Below are 19,992 nucleotides of genomic sequence, written 5' to 3'. Positions count from 1 at the left end.
TAATGCATAATATCTAAATTAAGAAACCAGGTGTACTGTAACTTGTTTTTACATAGATATATATAGAGATATGTATGTATATATACATACATGGACAATTGACCAATGGAACCACATCTTTGCCTGGACCTTCTATACAAATCTGTGAAAGAGACAGGATGACTGCCTAGAAGTACTTCTTGTGAGGCAGGTTACATGAAAAACCAGTAACATTTTCAAATCATTCAGTGGCTGTTTTTGTTTTAGTGGGCTTTAAAATAGCTTCCCTCCATGTTTGGTTGCAAACTCTATCTATTCTTGAGCTGGCTGAAAACTATGCCAGCATGAAATTTACTGTCCCCGCTGTCTATACTGCTTCTATGGTCCCTGTTCCCAGGCACTACCCATCACCTGCTTCCTCTCAGGGTAGAAACCTTGGAGGTCTTCTAGTCCAACCCCCTGCTCAACATTCCAGACAAATGGCTGTCCAGTCTCTTTTTTAAAAGCCTCCAGTGATGAAGTACCCACAACTTCTGAAGGCAAGTCATTCCACTGGTTGATTGTTCTCACCATTAGGAAATTTCTCCTTAGTTCTAGGTTGCTTCTCTCCTTAATTAGTTTCAATCCATTGCTTCTTATATTGCCTTCTGGTGCTTTGGAAAACAAGTTGACCCCCTCTTCTCTGTGGCAGTCCCTCAAATATTGGAACATTATGTCACCCCCTACTCCTTCACTAGACTAGACATACCCAATTCCTGCAACCCTTCTTCATATGTTTTAGCCTTTAGCCCCCTAATACTCTTTGTTCTTTTCTGAACTTTTTCCAGAGTCTCATCTTTTTTATAATATGGTGACCAAAATTAGATGTAGTATTCAAACTATGGTCTTACTAAGGCTTTATAAAATGGTACTAATACTTCATGTGATCTTGATTCTATCCCTCTGTTAATGCAACCTAGGATTGCATTGGTTTTTTAGGCAACAAAACAGATTTTATACACCTTGAGGCTGCCTTTGGATGGTGTTGAAATAAGGAGAGAAAAACTACTTTAGCCCAATGGATGACCCAAGCCTGTCTCACTCAACAGGCTCGGGATAAGATGAAGGCAATGTCATGCAGGCACAACAGAAAAGAAGATATTTTGTCACAGCATCTAGGTGAAATGGAGAAGGCCTTCAAGCATTTTGTATCTTCCACCTTTCTTTTCATTCCATGGAAAAAATAGCTATATGATATTATTTCAATTAGTAAGTGTTAGAACCTCAGTACCAACTTTGCAACACCCAGATCTCAAATTTTGATGATACACCTGACTGAGTTTGAAAACCCTAAGATAGCCCATATTATATCCCAGTTATTCTTGGTATTCAGCAATAACTTCCTCATAGCAATTCAATGACTCTTTTTGTTGAGTAAGTTACTCTTCAACCAGGACATTTTTGTGTTCCCAAAGACTAGCCAGGACAAATGGCTTGTGCTGCTAAGAAGATTCTGGGGAGACAGTGCTCCCATTCTGGTTGAGCAAGAAGAGAAAGATGTCATTATGAGCACTAATTATTTGGAGCAAAATATGAGGAACCCTTAAAGTTGGCAAAGATTCTCTCTTCTTCTTTCACATCATCAAAAAGCAACCTCTTTTGGATGCTAGCCAGCAATAGGCCACCTTGGGCTGGGAAGCAATCAAGCTGAAGTTGTCTTAACAGACCATTTATTATACTCAGGGGAAAGGTGGATGTGAACAAATCAATAACACAGAGCAGTGTCTAAAAGTAAAATGTGAATCCTACACAAATGGCAGCAGTACTGGTTCCCTCCCCGCCCCCCAACACCCCTGATCTATTATTCTCAGCTGGGTGAACTGTTGTGCAAATCAGAAGCTTCTGTTTTGCTGCTGGCTCTGCAACTTGAAACAGACTGGCTTTTCCAGCTTCCTCTGGTCGGCTCAGAAGAAAGCGGTGGCTGAGACGTGGCAGTAGGGCTGCTGTTACTAGAGGGTTGTTGTTTTTTTCTTCTTGCTATAGCGAGGAAGAAGGCAGTAGCAGAATCCAGACTGAAGCGATCTCAGGTTACAGAAGAAACATGGAAAACAATATTTGGAAGGTTCAGGATGGCTACATTAAGTCTTTCATAAAAAAAGAACGTGCTCTGGCACCCAAGTGCCAAAGGCAAAAAAAACAACAACAACAATGAGGTGTAATGCTTTATGGAAAGTTCTGAGGATGATGATTTGGGAAAGGATTATTAGGTAAAGTCCAAGTCCTCTCTCTCCCATTTATTTCTTCCCTCAGGTAAGAGCTGTTCTATAGATGAATGAAGCAGAATCACTAATAGGTGCCAGAATGAACAAAAAGAACAAGAAACTCTGCTGGAGGACAACCAGAGCCAGCTTCTCCTGTCCTTCCACTTTCTCATGCAACTGGCTTGGGACAGCAATTCTTGGACACTCATCCTTAGATCTCCACCCTAGATCAGCAGTGCACTTATATTTTGCCTGGCAATTACAATTGCCCTGTTGGGAGTAATAATCACTACTCACTCTTCACCCACAACCTGAACTAAACAGTTTTGGTTCCATCCATCTTTTAAGCTGAGTTCCCAATTTACTCAAGAAGCTTTCTCTTCTTGAGAGGTCCCTCATTTCTCAGCCTTCCATTGAAGCTGAGCCAGCAATTTGTCTGTCCTCTCTCACTCTTCCCATGAATTCCAAAAGGATAGCAGAATCAGGATCAAAATGAGCAGGTAAGCCAATGATGTATTCGGCCATCTTGCGGCTTCCAGGGACTTCCAAGGAAAATGCAGGAGGTGGTGGGTTGAGGAGGAGAGAAGCTTATGGCCAGGAACTTTCACTCCATGTCTTCTGGGACTATTTCCCTTCCTGTTGCTGGGTAGAGCAATGATTTGGAGAGGAAGCCTGGGCACATGAGTACAAAATAGCGAAGGAATGGGTTGCGATATGAGGTGCCAGCCCCAAATTGAACATGGAGGGCTGATCAGACGGATGGACTTTGGGAAGCACCTTTTAATTGCTTTCACTCTCCCCAAATGGGAAAGAAAAGCCTTGGGTTCTTGGAACCTCAGCAGTGGCCACCAACAGGATGCCAGTGAAGAAGACCTAGTTATTGGCCAGAGAGAACAGCAGTCAGACAACTGTTCCATCAGTCAGAGGGGGTCACCATTCAGGTTGTTCCTGCTTTTCTTGCGTTTTGTCTTGGCTGAAGGGGAGGGGAAGTCCAGAGATTCCAGGCGGAAGGGGCGTGGTTGGGGCATCTCCAAGGTTTGGGCAGAGGGAATAGATATCAGGCTGGAAGACAGCATGGAGGTGCTGCTGTTCAGTAAAGGAGGCGAGTTCTGGGAAACTGCAGAGGGAAAAACAAAACAAAACGAGTAGTTTAATTTCAGGAACACCAACAACAAAGCCTCACTATCCATCCTCCATCCTCCTCAGGAGCAATTTGTCCAAATGTCTTGCAATAATGCTCTATGTTCATTTTGTGGGCAAAGGCTCGTTAAAATTTCTGTACAATTATGTGATATATACAGGTAGTCAACAATAGTAAATGGGACTGGAATTTCTGTTGCTAAGCAGCATGGTCATAAAGTGCAATGTCACATGACCACATCACTTAGCAACAGCAATCCCAGGAGTCTGTTCTGTTCCAGCCTACGACCGGCCCTGTTGGAATGTCAGGGACAACCCCTTTTTATAATCAACAGGCTGGAAATAACCCAACCAAATTTATTTACAAAAGCTAAACGAAAAGTTCAAACAAGCCTTAAACCAAAAAGGTTAAACAAGAGTTAAACAATAACAGACCACGACTCTATCAGAAGATCTTCAAACGGTTGCCTTCAGCAACCAGCACCTCCCCTTTTAAACAGCAGTCTCAAGGCGTGGCTTCTCATTGCCTTCTCCTGAGTTGCTTCATTGCTTTCCTCTGTTCAGTTCTGCTAGATTGCCTCCTGCTCCTAGTGTCCCTGAACAGAGCCAGCTGTGGATCGTCTTCTTCCAATCCTTCATGCTCACACAGCTGGGTCTGAGGAGGAACAAGACAGGACGGGCCTGGCTGAGAGTTCTGCGGTGCATCAGAAACTTCCTCTGACACCAAAGGCTCACCAAACCCCTCCTCCTCCTCCTCTTCAGAATCATCCGACTCAGCTGCCAAAACCACAGGCTGACGCTGAATCAGAACAGGGTCGCTGCTACTGTCACTAACTGAATCCCACCAGTCGTTAAGTGACGACCCACCCCAATCCAAGCCATTTCTAGCTTGGTCCCTCCCAGCTCTGAGCCTCAGTAAGAACTGCCTCCTCTTGAATCCCCCCCACCTATTCCCCCCCCCTGCCACACACACACTTTCCATTTTGGCTACCCTGCACAGTGACATTCCTCAGCCAGCTGCCACCACTTCCAGGCCTCTACTTCACCCCCAGTGCTGAGGAGTGCTGTGTCAAGCTGTATGCCATGGCCAGCCACCCCAGTGCCACAGGCCAAAGTCCCAGTTATGCCTGCTGCCCTGCATTCTACAGACCCAGCTGCTTCCAGCTGACCCTGGCCATTTTCCTCCTGATGCTGACAAAGCATTTATGGCGTGACCCTTTGCAAGACAGCAGCTGGCCGCCCCAGGACTTCTTCCTGAGGCTGTACCTGCCATTCTCCAAATTCCACACCTCGTTTTGGTGATGTTTCGGGGTGGGGTGGGGTTGGGGAGGCTCAAAATTTTTCCAAAGGTTTTCTGAACTTGGCAGACCACGAGGAGTGCAGGGGAGCAGGGACAGCTGGATCTTTGTGTTGTGGTGCTGGGATGGCAGGCCATGGTGTAGAGCTTGAGGCAACATTCGGTGGTGGCAGTACTAGGGCTGAAATAAGGTAGTGGCAGCTAGCTGAGACTGCTCTGCCTCTGATTGAGTCCAAGTGGCACCATTGCCAAGGAATATCACTGTGGAGGGTGCCCAAACTGGCAGAGATGGAGAGGGAATAGGTGGCTGGATGGAGTTGAAGTGCCCCTGTAGTCATAAGTGCAGGCAAGCTGCCAAGTACCTTAATTTTATTTATTTATTTATTTATTTATTTATTTATTTATTTATTTATTTATTTATTGAATTTCTATACCGCCCTTCTCCCGAAGGACTCAGGGAGGTGTACAGGGCAATAAAAGTACTACATACAAAAGTTAAAAGTAAGATTAAATTAATTTAGCCCTAACAATAAATAGTTAAAAATACCCCAAACCCTAGACCAGGCCGGCCTGTTCAAATAAGTAGGTTTTCAGATCACGGCGGAATGAGCGAAGGTCGGGAGCCATCCGGAGCTCAACCGGTAATTGATTCCAAAGGGCTGGCGCACCCACAGAGAATGCTCTCCCCCTGGGGGCCGCCAGCCGACACTCTCTGACCGACGGCACACTGAGGAGGCCCTCTCTGTGGGAGCACACAGGATGAAGGGAAGATGACGCCGGCAGCAGGTGATCCTGTAAGTAATCCGGACCCATGCCATTTAGGGCTTTATAGATAATCACCAGCACCAGCATTTTGGTAATCACCAAAATGCACCAGCATTTTGATTATGCGGGGGCACTGCAATGGCTATAATGTCAGGGACACGGCTTAAGAACCATTCATTCAGTGCCGCTAAAACTTCGAACTCTTGCTAAACAAAAAGTGACTAAGTGAGGAATACTTGTAATGAATAATGGAATAGTTTAAAGAATAATATGGAACTGATGTCATGATTTCTCAGCCCTCCCATAAAAGTACAACATCTGCCAGTCTTGGGGACAGAGAAAATGATTTCTTCCCCCAGGACAGAAATGTTAAGAGGGGAAAAAAAGATTTTCTCTCTTTAGATGCCTCTGAGATTCTGATGAGTGAAATTGTAGTACTCTTCTGTACAATTATTCAACACATGTGAGATGGTATTAAGCAGGCAGTTTCCCAGAGAAAAAAAAATAAAGAGCACCTGAAGGGATTTACCTAGACTCTTCCTGGGGTCAGCATTGAGAATCTGGCTGGCTCGTTTTGAGCGGAAGTAATTACTGGCAATATTTTCACTGTCACTCTTACTCAGCATCATCTTGTAGCGGTCTTCTTCTGGCTGGGGACAAAGACAAGGGACTACAGTACCAGTTTCTCCTCCTACAGTTCAAGGAGAATCACAGTTTTTCTAATTTTAATAACCAAGTCTCAGATTCCAGTTGACCTGAAACCTCTGCCTCATCTTTTCAAGCTCCAATTTATTCTGCTATATTGTCTCTAAATAGTAATAGTAATGGCAATTAGTGGAGGAACTAGAAACTTTTGATTGAATACACGGTAATCTGCCCTGAAATATTACTATTGATCTTTATTATAGTTATACAGTACTTTGTCCCCTGCTTATATCCTACCTCATCCCTTTTGTGGCTTTCTGAGATTGCAAATTTTCAGCCTTGAAAAGAGTTGGCCATGGAACCGGTAAGCAGAGTGTAAGGGGACATCCTAGGCTATTGGGACATTATTTTAGAGGCTGTAAGATAGTGGGTTTAATAAGGGAAGGTAACCCAGCCAGATCAACCGAAAGCTACTATTGCCAGAAGATGATAGTAGCAATCAATCTCAGCCCTCATTTTCCCCACTAAGATCTTCTTCCAGTGATCAAGACAAGACAAAGGCTGGGAATACCGGTTCATGTGAGGGACTGAATGTTGCATGTATTTGTAGGAGCATTTCTGAGTGTGTAATTGGACCTGAACAAGGGTTAGCACTAATTATAACAGAAAGGAGATTTATTTTAGAAATTATATTACAGGTAGTTCTCGACTTACAACTACAATTGAGCCCCAAATTTCCATTTCTAATTCGGGTGATGTGGCCATAGGGATGCTGCTGCAACAGCTATAAGTGTGAAAACCAGTCACACACAAGTCACTTTTTTCAGTACCATTGTAACTCCAAGCAGTCAAACAAATGGTTGTAAATTGAGGACTATCGATAGAGATTGATAAAACCTAGTGCCCGCCTAACCCCCTCCTATCAGAAGGGGAGTCAGAAAACATCTGTGCTATGAGTGTATGCATGCACATATGTGCACCTGTAAGGTAAAATAGAAGGAAAGGGCTTCAGATTAGCAATCTCTTAAAGAAAGAGCAGGCAGGACACAGAATGTATCCTTAACTCTCCATCTACACGCCAGTGCCCCTTTGTGGTCAATAGGTCTCTGAGTACTGAAGAGACAATGCCACTGAACTTGGACTTCCAAGAAACACCTACAACAGTGATGGCAAACCTTTTAGGGACTGAGTGCCCAAACTGCAACCCAAAACCCACTTATGTATTGTCAGGTGCAGGGTGGGTGTGGCCCATTGGGTGGGCGTGGTTGCGGTGGTAACGGCAGACTGGGTGGGACTAAAAAGTTCAATCAATCAATTCCAACTTTGCGAGATCTTTTTTTTCCCCGCGAGAAGTTGAAATTGATTTTTTTTTTTGCACACACCGGCGGAGGCCTAAAGCGAAAAGGTTTTATAAAACCCAGCTGAAGGCCTAGGACTGGGGCAATGGCGCGTGTGCCCACAGAGAGGGCTCTGCATGCCACCTGTGGCACGCGTGCCATAGGTTTGCCACCACTGACCTACAACTTATTCTCATTAGGCGTTGAACACCCTTTTTCAACTTACCACTGTCACTGTCTCCCCATTCTCTGCTGATGAATTCTTCTTGCCCGCCTTAGTCAATGACAATGATGAAACTGCTGTGAGAAAAACAGCAACAGTGCCATATCAGTACCCCAGGCCCATATTGTGCCATTGAAAGAGGGCAAGGACATCCGGTGCTCACAACAACACGCCCCCACACACATACACACTTGCTTCAGTTTACCTTTGGAATTATTTTAGTGTGTTTTATCATTAAACAAAACTTTTAAAATTCTGCAAAGCAAAGCACCATTTTCCGTTTCTAAGAACAGATCTGTGTTCCCTAAGGACAATCTGAGGTTTTGGAAACAGGCCTTCCTGCACAAAAGCAGAAACAGAAGGTGTGAGATATCATGATATGGGCCCTAGAGGGCTAGAGAAGGGAGCACAGTCTTTAGTTTGCCTTCTTGTAAGTGGCAATGCAATAGCAGGGTTTTTCTGAATGTTTGGGAAGCTATTAAAGGCTATTCTAAGCTTTGGGATGGAGTGATGGTTCAGTCCCTGTTGGACTGGTGTGTGTGGGGGGGATGCTTTATCTGTTATCTTTGAGCCATCCATGATCTCTTTTTTATTTTGCTTTTTCTTACTTTTAATTCCAAGTCATCCAGAGCACTTGGGAATCAGGCAGCCTTTAAATTGGATAGATGGATGGATGGATGGATGGATGGATAGATAGATAGATAGATAGATAGATAGATAGATAGATAGATAGATAGATAGATAGATAGATAGATAGATAGATAGATAGATAGATAGATAGATAGATAGATAGATAGATAGATAGATAGATAATAGGGAATACCACTTGCTGGTTCATAAAAATAGGACTTTTACTATGCTTAGACATAAGCATTGGCAAATAAAAATGCTCAACTACACTAAAGGCTCTCCTAATTCTAACCATTCTTGGTGACAGATTTCCAGATTTCATTTCAGTTCCTGGCCTGTTTTTTACTTATTAACAGCCATGGGGGCGCAGTGGTTAGAATGCAGTATTACAGGTTAATTCTGCTGACTGCCAGGGGTTCGATCCTCACCGGCTCAAGGTTGACTCAGCCTTCCATCGTTCTGAGGTTGGTAAAATGAGAACCCAGATTGTTGGGGGCAACATGCTGACTCTGTAAACCGCTTAGAGAGGACTGTAAAACACTGTGAAGCGGTATAGAAGTCTAAGTGCTATTGCTATTATTTGAATAAATCCTAACTGACTAGATTGTCTTAAATCACAGTTTACAATCCTCAATGGCCACATTCACCCGGTAAACGAAGCCAAAGCCAAATAGTTCATATTTGGGATTAGCATACAGGTAGTCCTCAATTTTCAATTGAGCCCAAAATTTCTGTTGTTAAGTGAGGCATTTGTTAAGTAAATTTTGCCCCATTTTATGACCTTTCTTGCCACAGTTGTTAAGTAAATCACTGCAATTGTTAAGTTAGGAACACAGTTGTTAAGTGACTCACGCTTCCCCATTGCTTGTCAGATGATCGCAAAAAGTGATCATGTGACCCCAGGGTACCACAACCGTCATAAATATGAGTCAGTTGTCCAGCATCTGAATTTTGATCATTTGACCATGGGGATGCTGAAATAATCCTAAGTGTGAAAAATGGTCGTAAGTCACTTCTTTTCAGTGCCGCTGTAAACCAACTGTTGTAAGTCGAGGACTATCTGTACTATACCAATTAGGCCAGGCAATTGGTGGAATGCATTTGCATGGTCTAGCGAGTTCTTTCTTGCCTGCGTTGGGAGTCTGGAGCAATGCTATCCAGATGATATCGCAGTGCCTGGAGCTTCTCTTACCTGCAGGGAGGCTGGTCTTCTGAGTAACAGGCTCTGGGATTTTCCAGGAGCCTGATTCCTCATCCCAGGTGGACTCCCGCTTGATTTTATCGAAATTGCTATAACTGCAGTCCCGCCGTATTAGAGGCTGCACTTGGTCCAGGAGCTGCTGGAAAAGCAGGAGTTCCCGCTCCTGGCGGCGGATGGTGGCCAGATAATCAATCCTTTCCAATTCAAACTCTGAATGTAGATCTTTGATTTCAGTCTCAGCTACCCGCAGCTGGGAAGGAGAGAATCACCGGGTAAAAGTATAATAATTATTTTACAATAAATGTAATATATGTTCCGCTCTGGGTAAGACAATGGGCACGCAGCATCACCATGCAAAAAGCCAAAAGATAGACATCTGAATGTAATTATTGTATAGTGGGTTCTGGAGCGCAGGAAGGACGCTGAGACGATGAGTACAGCATGGCAGATCTTTATTAGGTGGAAGGGACTGTACTGGGAAATAGGGGTTACCTGCCCTCCTTTTATACCTGGCCAGGTGAGCAGCCAGCCAATGGGTTTGAACCTCTGTTTCCCGCCGAAACAGTTACAGTTCAACGCCCCCTGGTGGTGACTTCTATGTAAGTGTGTATGTGTTCTCTTCACCCGGATACATAACAGTAACACTAAGAGATAGATATCAATTCTCTAAATTAAAATGGCTGGCTTTTCTCTTGAGAAGAACTGCAAGGTTTAAGAAAATACAAATGTCTGTCCTTATCAGAAGCTGTCCTTATTAGTGCTGTCCTTATCAGAAGCTAGGCTTTACATACAGAAACATCACTGGGTGGCTTTGCACTTGACAACTGGGCATCCGGAACATATGGCCATAAAAAACATAAGGCTTCTTAAACAAGCAAGCCTAGATAGAGAAGACTGACAGTGCAACTGGTGTAGCCCAACGCATGGACCAGGACCAAGGAAGTCAGCTTATGGGTCCTGACCTATGTGTTGAAAACCAGTGCTTAAAAAAAGGATATTTTTAAACTTCTGCACTTCCAGCCATTTCATACTGGAAATGGGCTGGAAATAAATAAAAGTACAGACGCAGCTAACTGCTTCGGCAGGGGGAGAAATCACCTTTTCCTTTATCTTTTCCAGCAGTCGACTTTTGGCTCGCACTTCCTCCTGGATAGAGTCGTAGACGTTGAGTAGGACCCAGTCGCTGCTGTCCTCATCGGATTTCTGCAGAGCCTCCAGCAGCTGCTGCTTCCGTTCATCTGCAATTTTCTTCCGACGTGTATGCTTTTCCTTCAGATCTTTGTTCTTGGCCTGTTCTCCTCCAACCACCTGCTGCTCTAGCATCTGCAGTCTAAGAGGCCACAGGGATTCATCTTAGCTTTAGGCAGGTCTTTTAAAACCGTTTCTAAACTCAGGGATCCTGTCTACCACGAGAAACCCTGAAGTCTGCAGCCTCTGTGCTATGCCATGGAAAAAACCCACCTGGACTGGACCACCCACGGCGGGGGGAAAAGTTGAAGATGGCAGGCAAGTTGTTTTACCATTTCAGTGGCTTTTGTTACTGATCTTGAGGCCGCAAAATAGTTCAGCAATTCCAGATGGATAGGTTGGAAGCGAATGAACTAGCGTATGAGTAAGAGCATTTCACCAAGGCAGCGTTAAGTGCTACCCATTCACCTCCACGTTGGCAGAAAATTATACTGACGTGAAACTGACAGTATCCACTGCCATCCCCTATCCTGCTTCCACTGCTGCTTGTTCAAGTCACTACAGTCACCTAAAGCATAATGGGTTTACACATGGTGGGGCTGCCCTTGGATGGTGGCAAAGTAAGGGGGAACTCTACTTTAGCCCTAGTGCAGCTAAGAATTATTTCAGTCTGCCTCACTCATAGGCTGTTGTGATTCAGGGTCAGCCTGTGGGTTCGGCAGTTGGGTCGGACGACTCAGAGGAGGAGGGGGTGTTGAAGAGCTTGCTGAGGGGGTTGGAGAGCTTGCTGATGAGAGCCCTCAGCCAGGCCCCTCCCACCTGGTCACGCCGGAGACCCAGCTGTGTGAGCCTGACAGCGTGGATGAAGATGACCCACAGCTGGCCCTGTTCAAGGACGCCTGACGCAGGAGGCAGTCAATCAGGAGTAAACAGAGGAAGGCAATGGGGCACCTCGGAAGGAGGCAGAGAGAAGCCACGCCCTGAACTGTATAAAAGGGGAATGCGTGGGAGGGCTGGTTTGCTGAAGGCAACCGCTTGAATAGTTCCTGTTTCATAGCTCCTGTTTCATGGTTGGTGTCTTGTTTTGCTCTGTTTTATCTTAATAAATTTGGCAGGCTTAATTCCAGCCTCTTGCCGTTTGTAAAGGGGTTGTCCCTGCCTTTTCTGCAGGGCCGGTAGCAGGCTGGTACAGAACATAGGCTGAGAAAGAGACGAACCCAGTAACATCAGGGGGATGCTGCAGAAAATAGATTCTGTCGGGGTGTGTTTATGCTGCAGTTAGATGCAAAGGAGGAAAGATCCCAAGGGATGGGCATCTGTTTTTACTCCCAGAGCTGTAATCTTTCAGAAGTCAAACAGTACTCTAAGGCAAGAGCCAAAAGCTAGCAGTAGAAAAGGCAGAGCCCAAAATGGGAGGTCCTGCTTCTTCTTTTCTCTCTCTCTTTTTTTTCCACCTCCCCATTTCTTCTTTTCTCTTCTCATCCTCCTCTTATCTCTCTAAATTCAGAGAAGGAAAAGTTTCTTTTTAATCAGAGATGTGATCTAACTGCTCAATGAAATTAGGTGAAAGTTGCACATTTCATTCAAACCGCAGTATGTCTACCCACTCTTGTTGATTTTTAAAGGTCCTCTTTTAATGAATCGGAGCAAAGCCGTGACCTGTTATTCTGAACATGGCAAGGGAGAAGGAGGCCCCACCTCCCTCCTCTTTTCCTCTGCTGAAACCTGAGCAAAAACTATCAGTCAAGAACCTCACACGCCCCATCATGTGAATAAAGATGCAGCATTCCCCATAAACGGTGCTGAAGGCCTATAGACACCTTTTATATGTGATGCACATCTATTTTTGGCTAGCACTTTGGTATAAGTCTGGATTGCTGAGAATGCTCAGATACCAGCCCTTATAGTGGTATGTATGTCAGGACCCCAAGACTGGCTAAGCTGTAAGTAGAATGATTCTTCTGATATGCTTGCCCATTTTCTTCAGTCAATGTTCAGAAACATCCTACAATAGATTTACAGAGAAAATCTGCAAGAGAGCGTTCCCCAACATCAAAGGAAAAGAGGTCTGCCTCGTGTGCTTGGGTGCCTCATGCACTGCAAACCAAGACTAGTGTGAAGTCCCTTAATTTTTCTTGAGAACATAAGTACATAAGCAATGCTGTGTTGGATTGGATGCCTGGCCTATCTAGTCCAGCAACCTGTTTTTACAATGGCCAGCCAACTGCACAAGGAAGCCATAGGTCAAAAGAGGGCCTTCAGAGGCAGGTATGCTGCCATCAAGTCTAATAAGCATTTAGCTCCATGACTTCCCTGAATTGATCCAACCTTTCTTGGAAATAGCCAAGCTGATAGCCAGCATCAACCCTTATTCCATATTGTCTAATCAGTTGCACCTCTTCTGACCAGCACTGATTCCAATCTAGAATACCTAATTCCAAGTTAGAATACTAAATACCTAGGGAGAGATTGGGAAGAAGATACCAAAACTCTAATTTGCCCCAATTTATATATATATATATATATATATATATATATATATATATATATATATATATATATAGTGTGGTAGGATGGAGGGTTTGTTGTCACTGTGTGTTGGGGGGAGAGAGCACGGGGGGAGGCTCAGCTAATCTCAGTGTACACGTTGTACTTTGACAATAAAGGTTTATTATTATTTATTATTATACACACACACATACATAAATATATGAATATATATATACAGTATATATATACAGTATATATATATATGTATATGTGTGTGTGTGTGTGTGTGTGAAATGTTTGTTAAGTATTTAGAATACACTTGCTTAGGCCCCAAACACGGGACAAATCTTATTTCCTGTTTCAGCCTGACTCCGTATATATATATATATATATATATATATATATATATATATATATATATATATATATATATATATACACACACACACACATACATATATACTGTATATAAATTGTTTTTCTTTCAAATAGCAACAAGAGGCATTCATAAACACCATTCCTATGATACCTGTTGGTCTTCTCAGTTACTGACCTGGCAAGTACTTGCTGCTGGTTCATAGGGATAAGAACATCTTCAACTACATCGGTCCCAGGTGTGTCTGGTCGGAAAACTTTCCTCACCTGCTGGTCCACTAGGGGAGCAGGTGACTCCTCTATATTGGACTCCTGAGTACAACAAAACATGGGAGACAGCAATTGAGAATTTATATTAGGTATGATTGACAGAAACCTGGGTAACCCTTTATTTTCAAAGTGCCTCCAAAAAAAGAAAATGGGACAAAATGAATCAAGAGTGTCCATCTTCTAGACATGTAGAATTAAGTCTAAAGTCAAAGCTGATTGGAACATGAGCATTTAGCAGCTGCTTCCTATTATCCTTGGTTTTGATGTTGTCAGACTTCAGCCCCACCCAAATGTTCTGCAAGGGGAAAGAAAGAGCAAACAATTCTGCACGTGTTGAAGGTGCTCCAAAACCAAAAGCCATTCAGCTGTTGACCTCACAATGCTCGTTTAATCAGAATCAGACTAAGATGGAGCATTTTCAAGGTGCCCCTCCCCTCCTGCACATGCAATGTATCTCACACACACACACACACACACACACACACACACATCTTCCCCCTCTGCCAACTAGGTCAGTTCAGGGCTACCAGATGACATCATTCTACACTGACAACATTGATCTATGGTAATACATAGATGCATACATCGAGATAAAAAATCTAGATATCTTTAACTCCTGTGATCCCTTGTCGTTAGCTTGGCCTGATAAAAATTGAAGTAAATAATATCTGGACAGCACCAACTGCTGGCCTTACAGCAATCAAAATGAATGTACATCAGCAATATTTGAAGCATACACTAATATATTTAATGAGAAATAAACTGTTTTGAGTGGCATGTGTATTTAGGATTACAGCATAATTACACAAAAATATTCATGTCGAAGAAATTATTTTTTTCAATTGGATTTATTCCCAATTAAGGATAACTAGGATTATCACAATGTGACACCAGTGCACACCTAGGAAGTAAGCCCAATTTATTGGAATGGAGATTTCTTTGTTAGGGCTACTAGCTATAGTAAAAATTCAGATAACCAGCAGGTCTGCAGAGAGATGTGTACATCACAAATTATTTGCTGCCAACTAGGAGTAATCTGGATTTTTGCAACCCAGATCTGATAGCCACTTAGGATTGGACAACCCTAAATACACTTGGAGGAAAAGTGTATTCACAAGGTTAACATCTGATTCCCCCTCAAGTCTTGCTATGCTGCCTCATCAGGGCTAGTGGGAGAGGTGTTTTTCTTGGAAACGATGAGTGAAGAATGCTGGGAGTACTTATACCTAAGGCATGAAGATCATTTCAACTGTTCAGCTAAAGCAAGCAGGTACCTACATTGGGTAGCTGTCCTATAGGGAGCTTCTGGGAGGTAGAGGATTATGTTAATGACAATAGCAAAGGTATAATTGCATATGTCGGAGAAGGCACTGGTAAACCTGTACTTTATCATATGCTCTTACAGGGGATGTAAGAAGCTTAACACAGTAAAAGATGAAATGAATCGGCTAGAAATGAATATGTTACGTATCAATGGGGTGGACCTGGACCCTTTCAGTCAGAGAACCGTACAGTTTACTACTCAAGGCACAAAAAACACAGAAAGACCGGAATTTCTTTCATAGTCAGAAAGAATACAGCAAAGCTCACACTTGGGTACAATATGATGGTCCATATTTGTGCTTTAACCAAAGATGCAGAAGAAAAGAAGGTTAACAGGTTTTATGGTCAAGTCCAATCTGAAATAGAACTTGTAAGCAAGGTGTGCTGTTACAATGCCAAAGTTAGAAACAGTAAAGAGAAAAACCTAGTAGACTGTGTATTAGTCTGTTATTTATTCAACTATGTGCTGAATATATATTAAGGGTATTGGTGGAAGACGTGCACAGTTTAAAACCCGGAGAAAGAAACAATAACTTGTGTGCTGTGCTGATGGCTCTACCCTGAGAGGAGAAAATAAAAATCATCTACAAGCTCTAGCAATTAAAGGCGAGAAGTCCAGTAAGAAATGACTGTAATCATATAAAAATATAAAAATGACAACAGGTACTGCTACCATCCTTAGAACTGACAATGAAGGATACTGAAGTGATGAACAGCTTCTTATCTCTAAGACCAGCTATCAGCATCAAGAAACCAGTAGTGAAGAAATAGATCAAAAACTAGTATGGGAAAGGTATTCTGATGTTGTGGTGCATCTACATCTACAAAGATCAGGACTATGCAGCTAATACTTGTGACACTCAGTGGGAACAAAAATCAGATTTTTGAAGAGGCAGGAAAAAGTGCATGCTGACGCTTTTAAACTCTGGTGTTAGAGAAGATTTTTGAGAATACCGTAGATAGCACTAGAAAGCAAACCAAAAGGGTACAGAATAAAGAATTCCAGAGTTTTCAATTGTTCTGTACCAGCCTGCTACCGGCCTTGCAGAAAAGGCAACCCCTTTACAGACGGCAAGAGGCTGGAATACGTCTGCCAAATTTATTACAAAAACAAACAAGACACCAAGATACCGGAGCTTTGAAACACTATCTGAGCGGTTGCTTTCAGCAAACCAGCCCTCCCCAAACATTCCCTTTATAAAGAGTTCAGGGCGTGGCCTCTCTCTGCCTCCTTCCGAGAAGCCCCACAGCCTTCCTCTGTTTACTCCTACTTGACTGCCTCCTGCTTCGGGCGTCCTTGAACAGGGCCAGCTGTGGGTCATCTTCATCCACGCTGTCAGGCTCACACAGCTGGGTCTCCGTGGTGACCAAGTGGGAGGGGCCTGGCTGAGGGCTCTCATCAGCAAGATCTTCAACCCCCTCAGCAAGGTCTTCAACACCCCCCTCCTCCTCTGATTCGTCCGACCCAACTGCGGAACCCACAGGCTGACCCTGAATCACAACATCAATTGAGGCACAAATGACCAGTGTCAAATTATCATATTCGGGACACAAGATGCAAAGACCTAACTCTCTTGAAAGGTGGAAGGATACAGGATGACCAACAGCAAGAAAGATGGATGTACAGTAGAGGGCAACAGCAATAACCTGTCCTTGAGGAACAAGTGTAAGAGCTGGAACCAAAATAATAGTTACAGAAAAGAAATTTGAGTCCAAGGGGAAAATGAAATTTGAGAAAAACCTGACCCTGCCTAAGTTCTCTTGAAGATAAAGCGGGGAGGTGCATTCAGACTTGCAAGATTCTCTGATTGTAACCTTATAATAAAAGTAGTAAAAGCTTTCATAACTTTGGCTTCCTAATCTGGACTGCCTCGAAAAGCTGACATCGGGCTTGGTTAAAACAGTGATGGATACACTGTTGGAAAGCCTGAAGAGCCAGGCTGGGGACAATCTAATACTCCATCTCCCAATAAAAATATGTTTTATTGTTAATTGATATTAGTTGAATGCAATAATTTAGCATTGTTGGATGTAGTTTTGGGATAACTCTCCAATTCTGCTGGCACTAGGGGTTGCGGCACTGAATTTCAAGGAAGTTTTCCTTGTCAATAATACGAATTGTAAAAAAAAAAAAAAACAACTCTTATATAAATGCGTTTCCAGCATTACCCTCAAGATATTATAACATTTTGAAGCACTAAGAATTACTGTAATTAGAAAACCCAATTTTTCTCTCCTCAAAGCACGCTGTATTGCTAAATCTGCTTCATCTGACTTGAAAGCCATTTTGTGAACATTCTGCTATTGGTGACGTAAAGACAATCCAACTTCTCCTTTGCTGTTTTATAACAAGGACATAAGAGTTCCATCTGGCAGAATACCTTAGCTGATAATTCAGTTTCTGCAGCAGAGAGGAGGGCCGAAGGTGCTTGGTCAGAAAGAGCTTCAGCTGACTCTGCCATTTCTAGAACAAACAGGAAATGGAGATAAAATAAGAAGAAGCCATTAGGAGAAACCTCTGTTAACCTTTTGTGGTTGGAACTGATTTGAGAGATTAAATGCAGCTAAGCTCCCTGAAGTGCCAGGCAAACATTCTGGGCCTCCTCACTGCTTTGAGGTCTCTATGAAGAGACAGATGGCGATGCTGTTTAACAACTCTCTCTGATTCACTACAACATCTTTCCAGAGTCTATCCTGATTATATCCATGTGACTTATAGAGTATTGTAATATGCTTTATATGAGTGCCTTTGATCAGAGTTTGGGAGCCCCCCAAAGAGCAGCACTTCCATCTTGTTTAGTTTATTTGTGCAGTTTAAATTGATCTACAACTTCTGCAAGACACCAGTTTCCATATATTTTCTAGGATCAAGTGTTATGTATGCAGGCACCTGCATAGCAACAGCCACCAGGGGGCGTTGGCCTGAACGGTTTTTGGCGGGAAACCCAGTTTGGCGGGAAACCTAGGGCCAACCCCATTGGCTGTCCGCTTACCTGGCTAGGTATTTAAGGAGGCCAGGTAACCCTCATTCCCCAGTTGGCCATCCCCTCCAATAAAGAGCTGAACTCACACTCTGGCTGGCGTCTCTTCCTTGCACAATATCTCTTCCACTACACAATATCAAGGATGAAAACTAAAGGCATAGCTAGTGCCATATAAGCATCAGCACTTCACTCTGGATCATCTTGATTCACAAGATCCCAGTAGTAAAAGAAGTAAAAGTTAACTGGAGCAAAACTTTGGGCCCTCTGGCTACTCCAAAAACTGCACTGTTCATCTCTTCCAAAAGCCAAAGCAAGAACTACCCACTGGATCTCCCCAGAATACTCTCTAAAATCTGAGGGAGGACACTGCTCTGAAGAGTCAGCCAGCCACCTTCCTGTTGGCAGGGAAAATATTCCCCAGCTGGCAAAGGCAATACTCAGGAGTTAGCAGATGGTAACTGCAATCAGTAAAAACAAGAAGATGGTAGCCTAATCTGCTTCTGCAATAGGACAGGCAAGCTGCTTGGGGGCTGCAACATACATAAGCGTAAGCTTACCATTCATTGCCCACAATAAAGAGTTTTGCCATGCCTCAAGACAACACTGGCCTTATCAATTTTCTCTGGAACTTTTGAACAGATATTAAAATATCAGACATGGAATTTTCTGCTCTTATGTTTATTAAAGAAGTTACTATACTGTCTACTAGGATCTCTTTCTGGAATCCATATTATTAATTAATCCTATCTTGTTCCAGATGGTCTGGAGGAAGTGTGTATATTGTTCTACTTTGCATAAAATATTCTTCAATTTTAATATTTTGCTTATTATATTACTGCTTTTGTTAGTCATTAAGGCAAAGTCTCTCTCCCTCCCTCCCTCCCTTCTCTCTCTCTCTCTCTCTCTCTCTCTCTCTCACACACACACACCACAAAAAATCTCTAATTTTGTAATCCCTGATGACAATAGATGATAGACTGTTTATTGAAGTTTTGTCTTGGACCTTACTGTCTCAGGTTGAATGGGACAAGACATTGACAGCTGAGTTTCTGCTTCATTATCCTTCTCATTCTCCATCATTTTTCTGTTTGTCTCAGGACAATTCTCTAGCTTCCTCTCCCCGTTAACAGATGAGTAGCTGACTTTGCACCCATTTACTGATCTTACAGTAAAACTGTTGCAAATTGTCATTTCATAATATTCATAGGATGCAAGAGGAGTTCAACAAAAGAAGGCACTCTGACTTTATATCTGTTTCAGGTGTTTCAATCTAAAATCACTACAGTAGTTTCCTGATGGGTGTTCTCAGTTCGTCTCTCAAATCACTGACTTTAATCCACAGCAGTGTTGTTCAGGCTGCCTGAGGTTTTTTTTTTTTAAATTCCATTTATATCCCGCCCTTCTCCGAAGACTCAGGGCGGCTTACAAGCTTAGCAGTAGCCTTCATTCTATGTATATGCCTGCTTATTAGGGCTTTCACACCCCTCCCAAGTGGCATTATTACAAAGTCAGCTTAATTGCCCCCAACAATCTGGGTCCTCATTTTACCTACCTCGGAAGGATGGAAGGCTGAGTCAACCTTGAGCCTGGTGGGACTCGAACCTGCACTAATTGCAGGCAGCTGGTGTTACTTAAGGAGGCATTAGCCCACTGCTCCACCAAGGTTTTCACACTATTCTTGTCTTTTGTTCCATTATAAAGCTCTTCACTGGCTCCCTACATGAGTCAGAGTCTGGTTCAGACTATGGGTGCTTACAATCAGAGTCCCCCATTCATAATCCTGTATTTATCTGCCTTGTTTCCTCCAGCTAGTTCTTTGTGTTCCTCTGGGGCAAAATTGTCTTTTAGTTCGCCATTCCAGGATTGCAATCTCTGGGCTCTGGGATTTCAAGTCTCAAGACTGAA

At 43.2% G+C, this 19,992-nt stretch overlaps 1 protein-coding gene across 1 annotated transcript in view; it reads right to left on the bottom strand.

Annotated features, from left to right (window-relative positions):
• Positions 1–3,139: 3,139 nt before the first annotated feature.
• The window catches only part of KIF17 (kinesin family member 17), a gene marked incomplete at both ends in the record, with an annotated part of 33,193 nt that continues 16,340 nt past the window's right edge, over positions 3,140–19,992 (bottom strand). Inside the window, 7 exons of the mRNA XM_081321599.1 lie at positions 3,140–3,336; positions 5,951–6,071; positions 7,630–7,703; positions 9,449–9,707; positions 10,556–10,787; positions 13,689–13,822; positions 17,485–17,567. Coding sequence (XP_081177725.1) covers positions 3,140–3,336; positions 5,951–6,071; positions 7,630–7,703; positions 9,449–9,707; positions 10,556–10,787; positions 13,689–13,822; positions 17,485–17,567 — 1,100 coding nt within the window. The remainder of the gene's footprint in view (positions 3,337–5,950; positions 6,072–7,629; positions 7,704–9,448; positions 9,708–10,555; positions 10,788–13,688; positions 13,823–17,484; positions 17,568–19,992) is intronic.

The sequence above is a fragment of the Vipera berus genome (assembly GCF_964194415.1).
Source record: "Vipera berus genome assembly, chromosome: 2".
Lineage (NCBI taxonomy): Eukaryota > Metazoa > Chordata > Lepidosauria > Squamata > Viperidae > Vipera > Vipera berus.
Note: the sequence above shows the minus strand (reverse complement) of the source record. Positions and strands in the feature narration are given on the sequence as shown.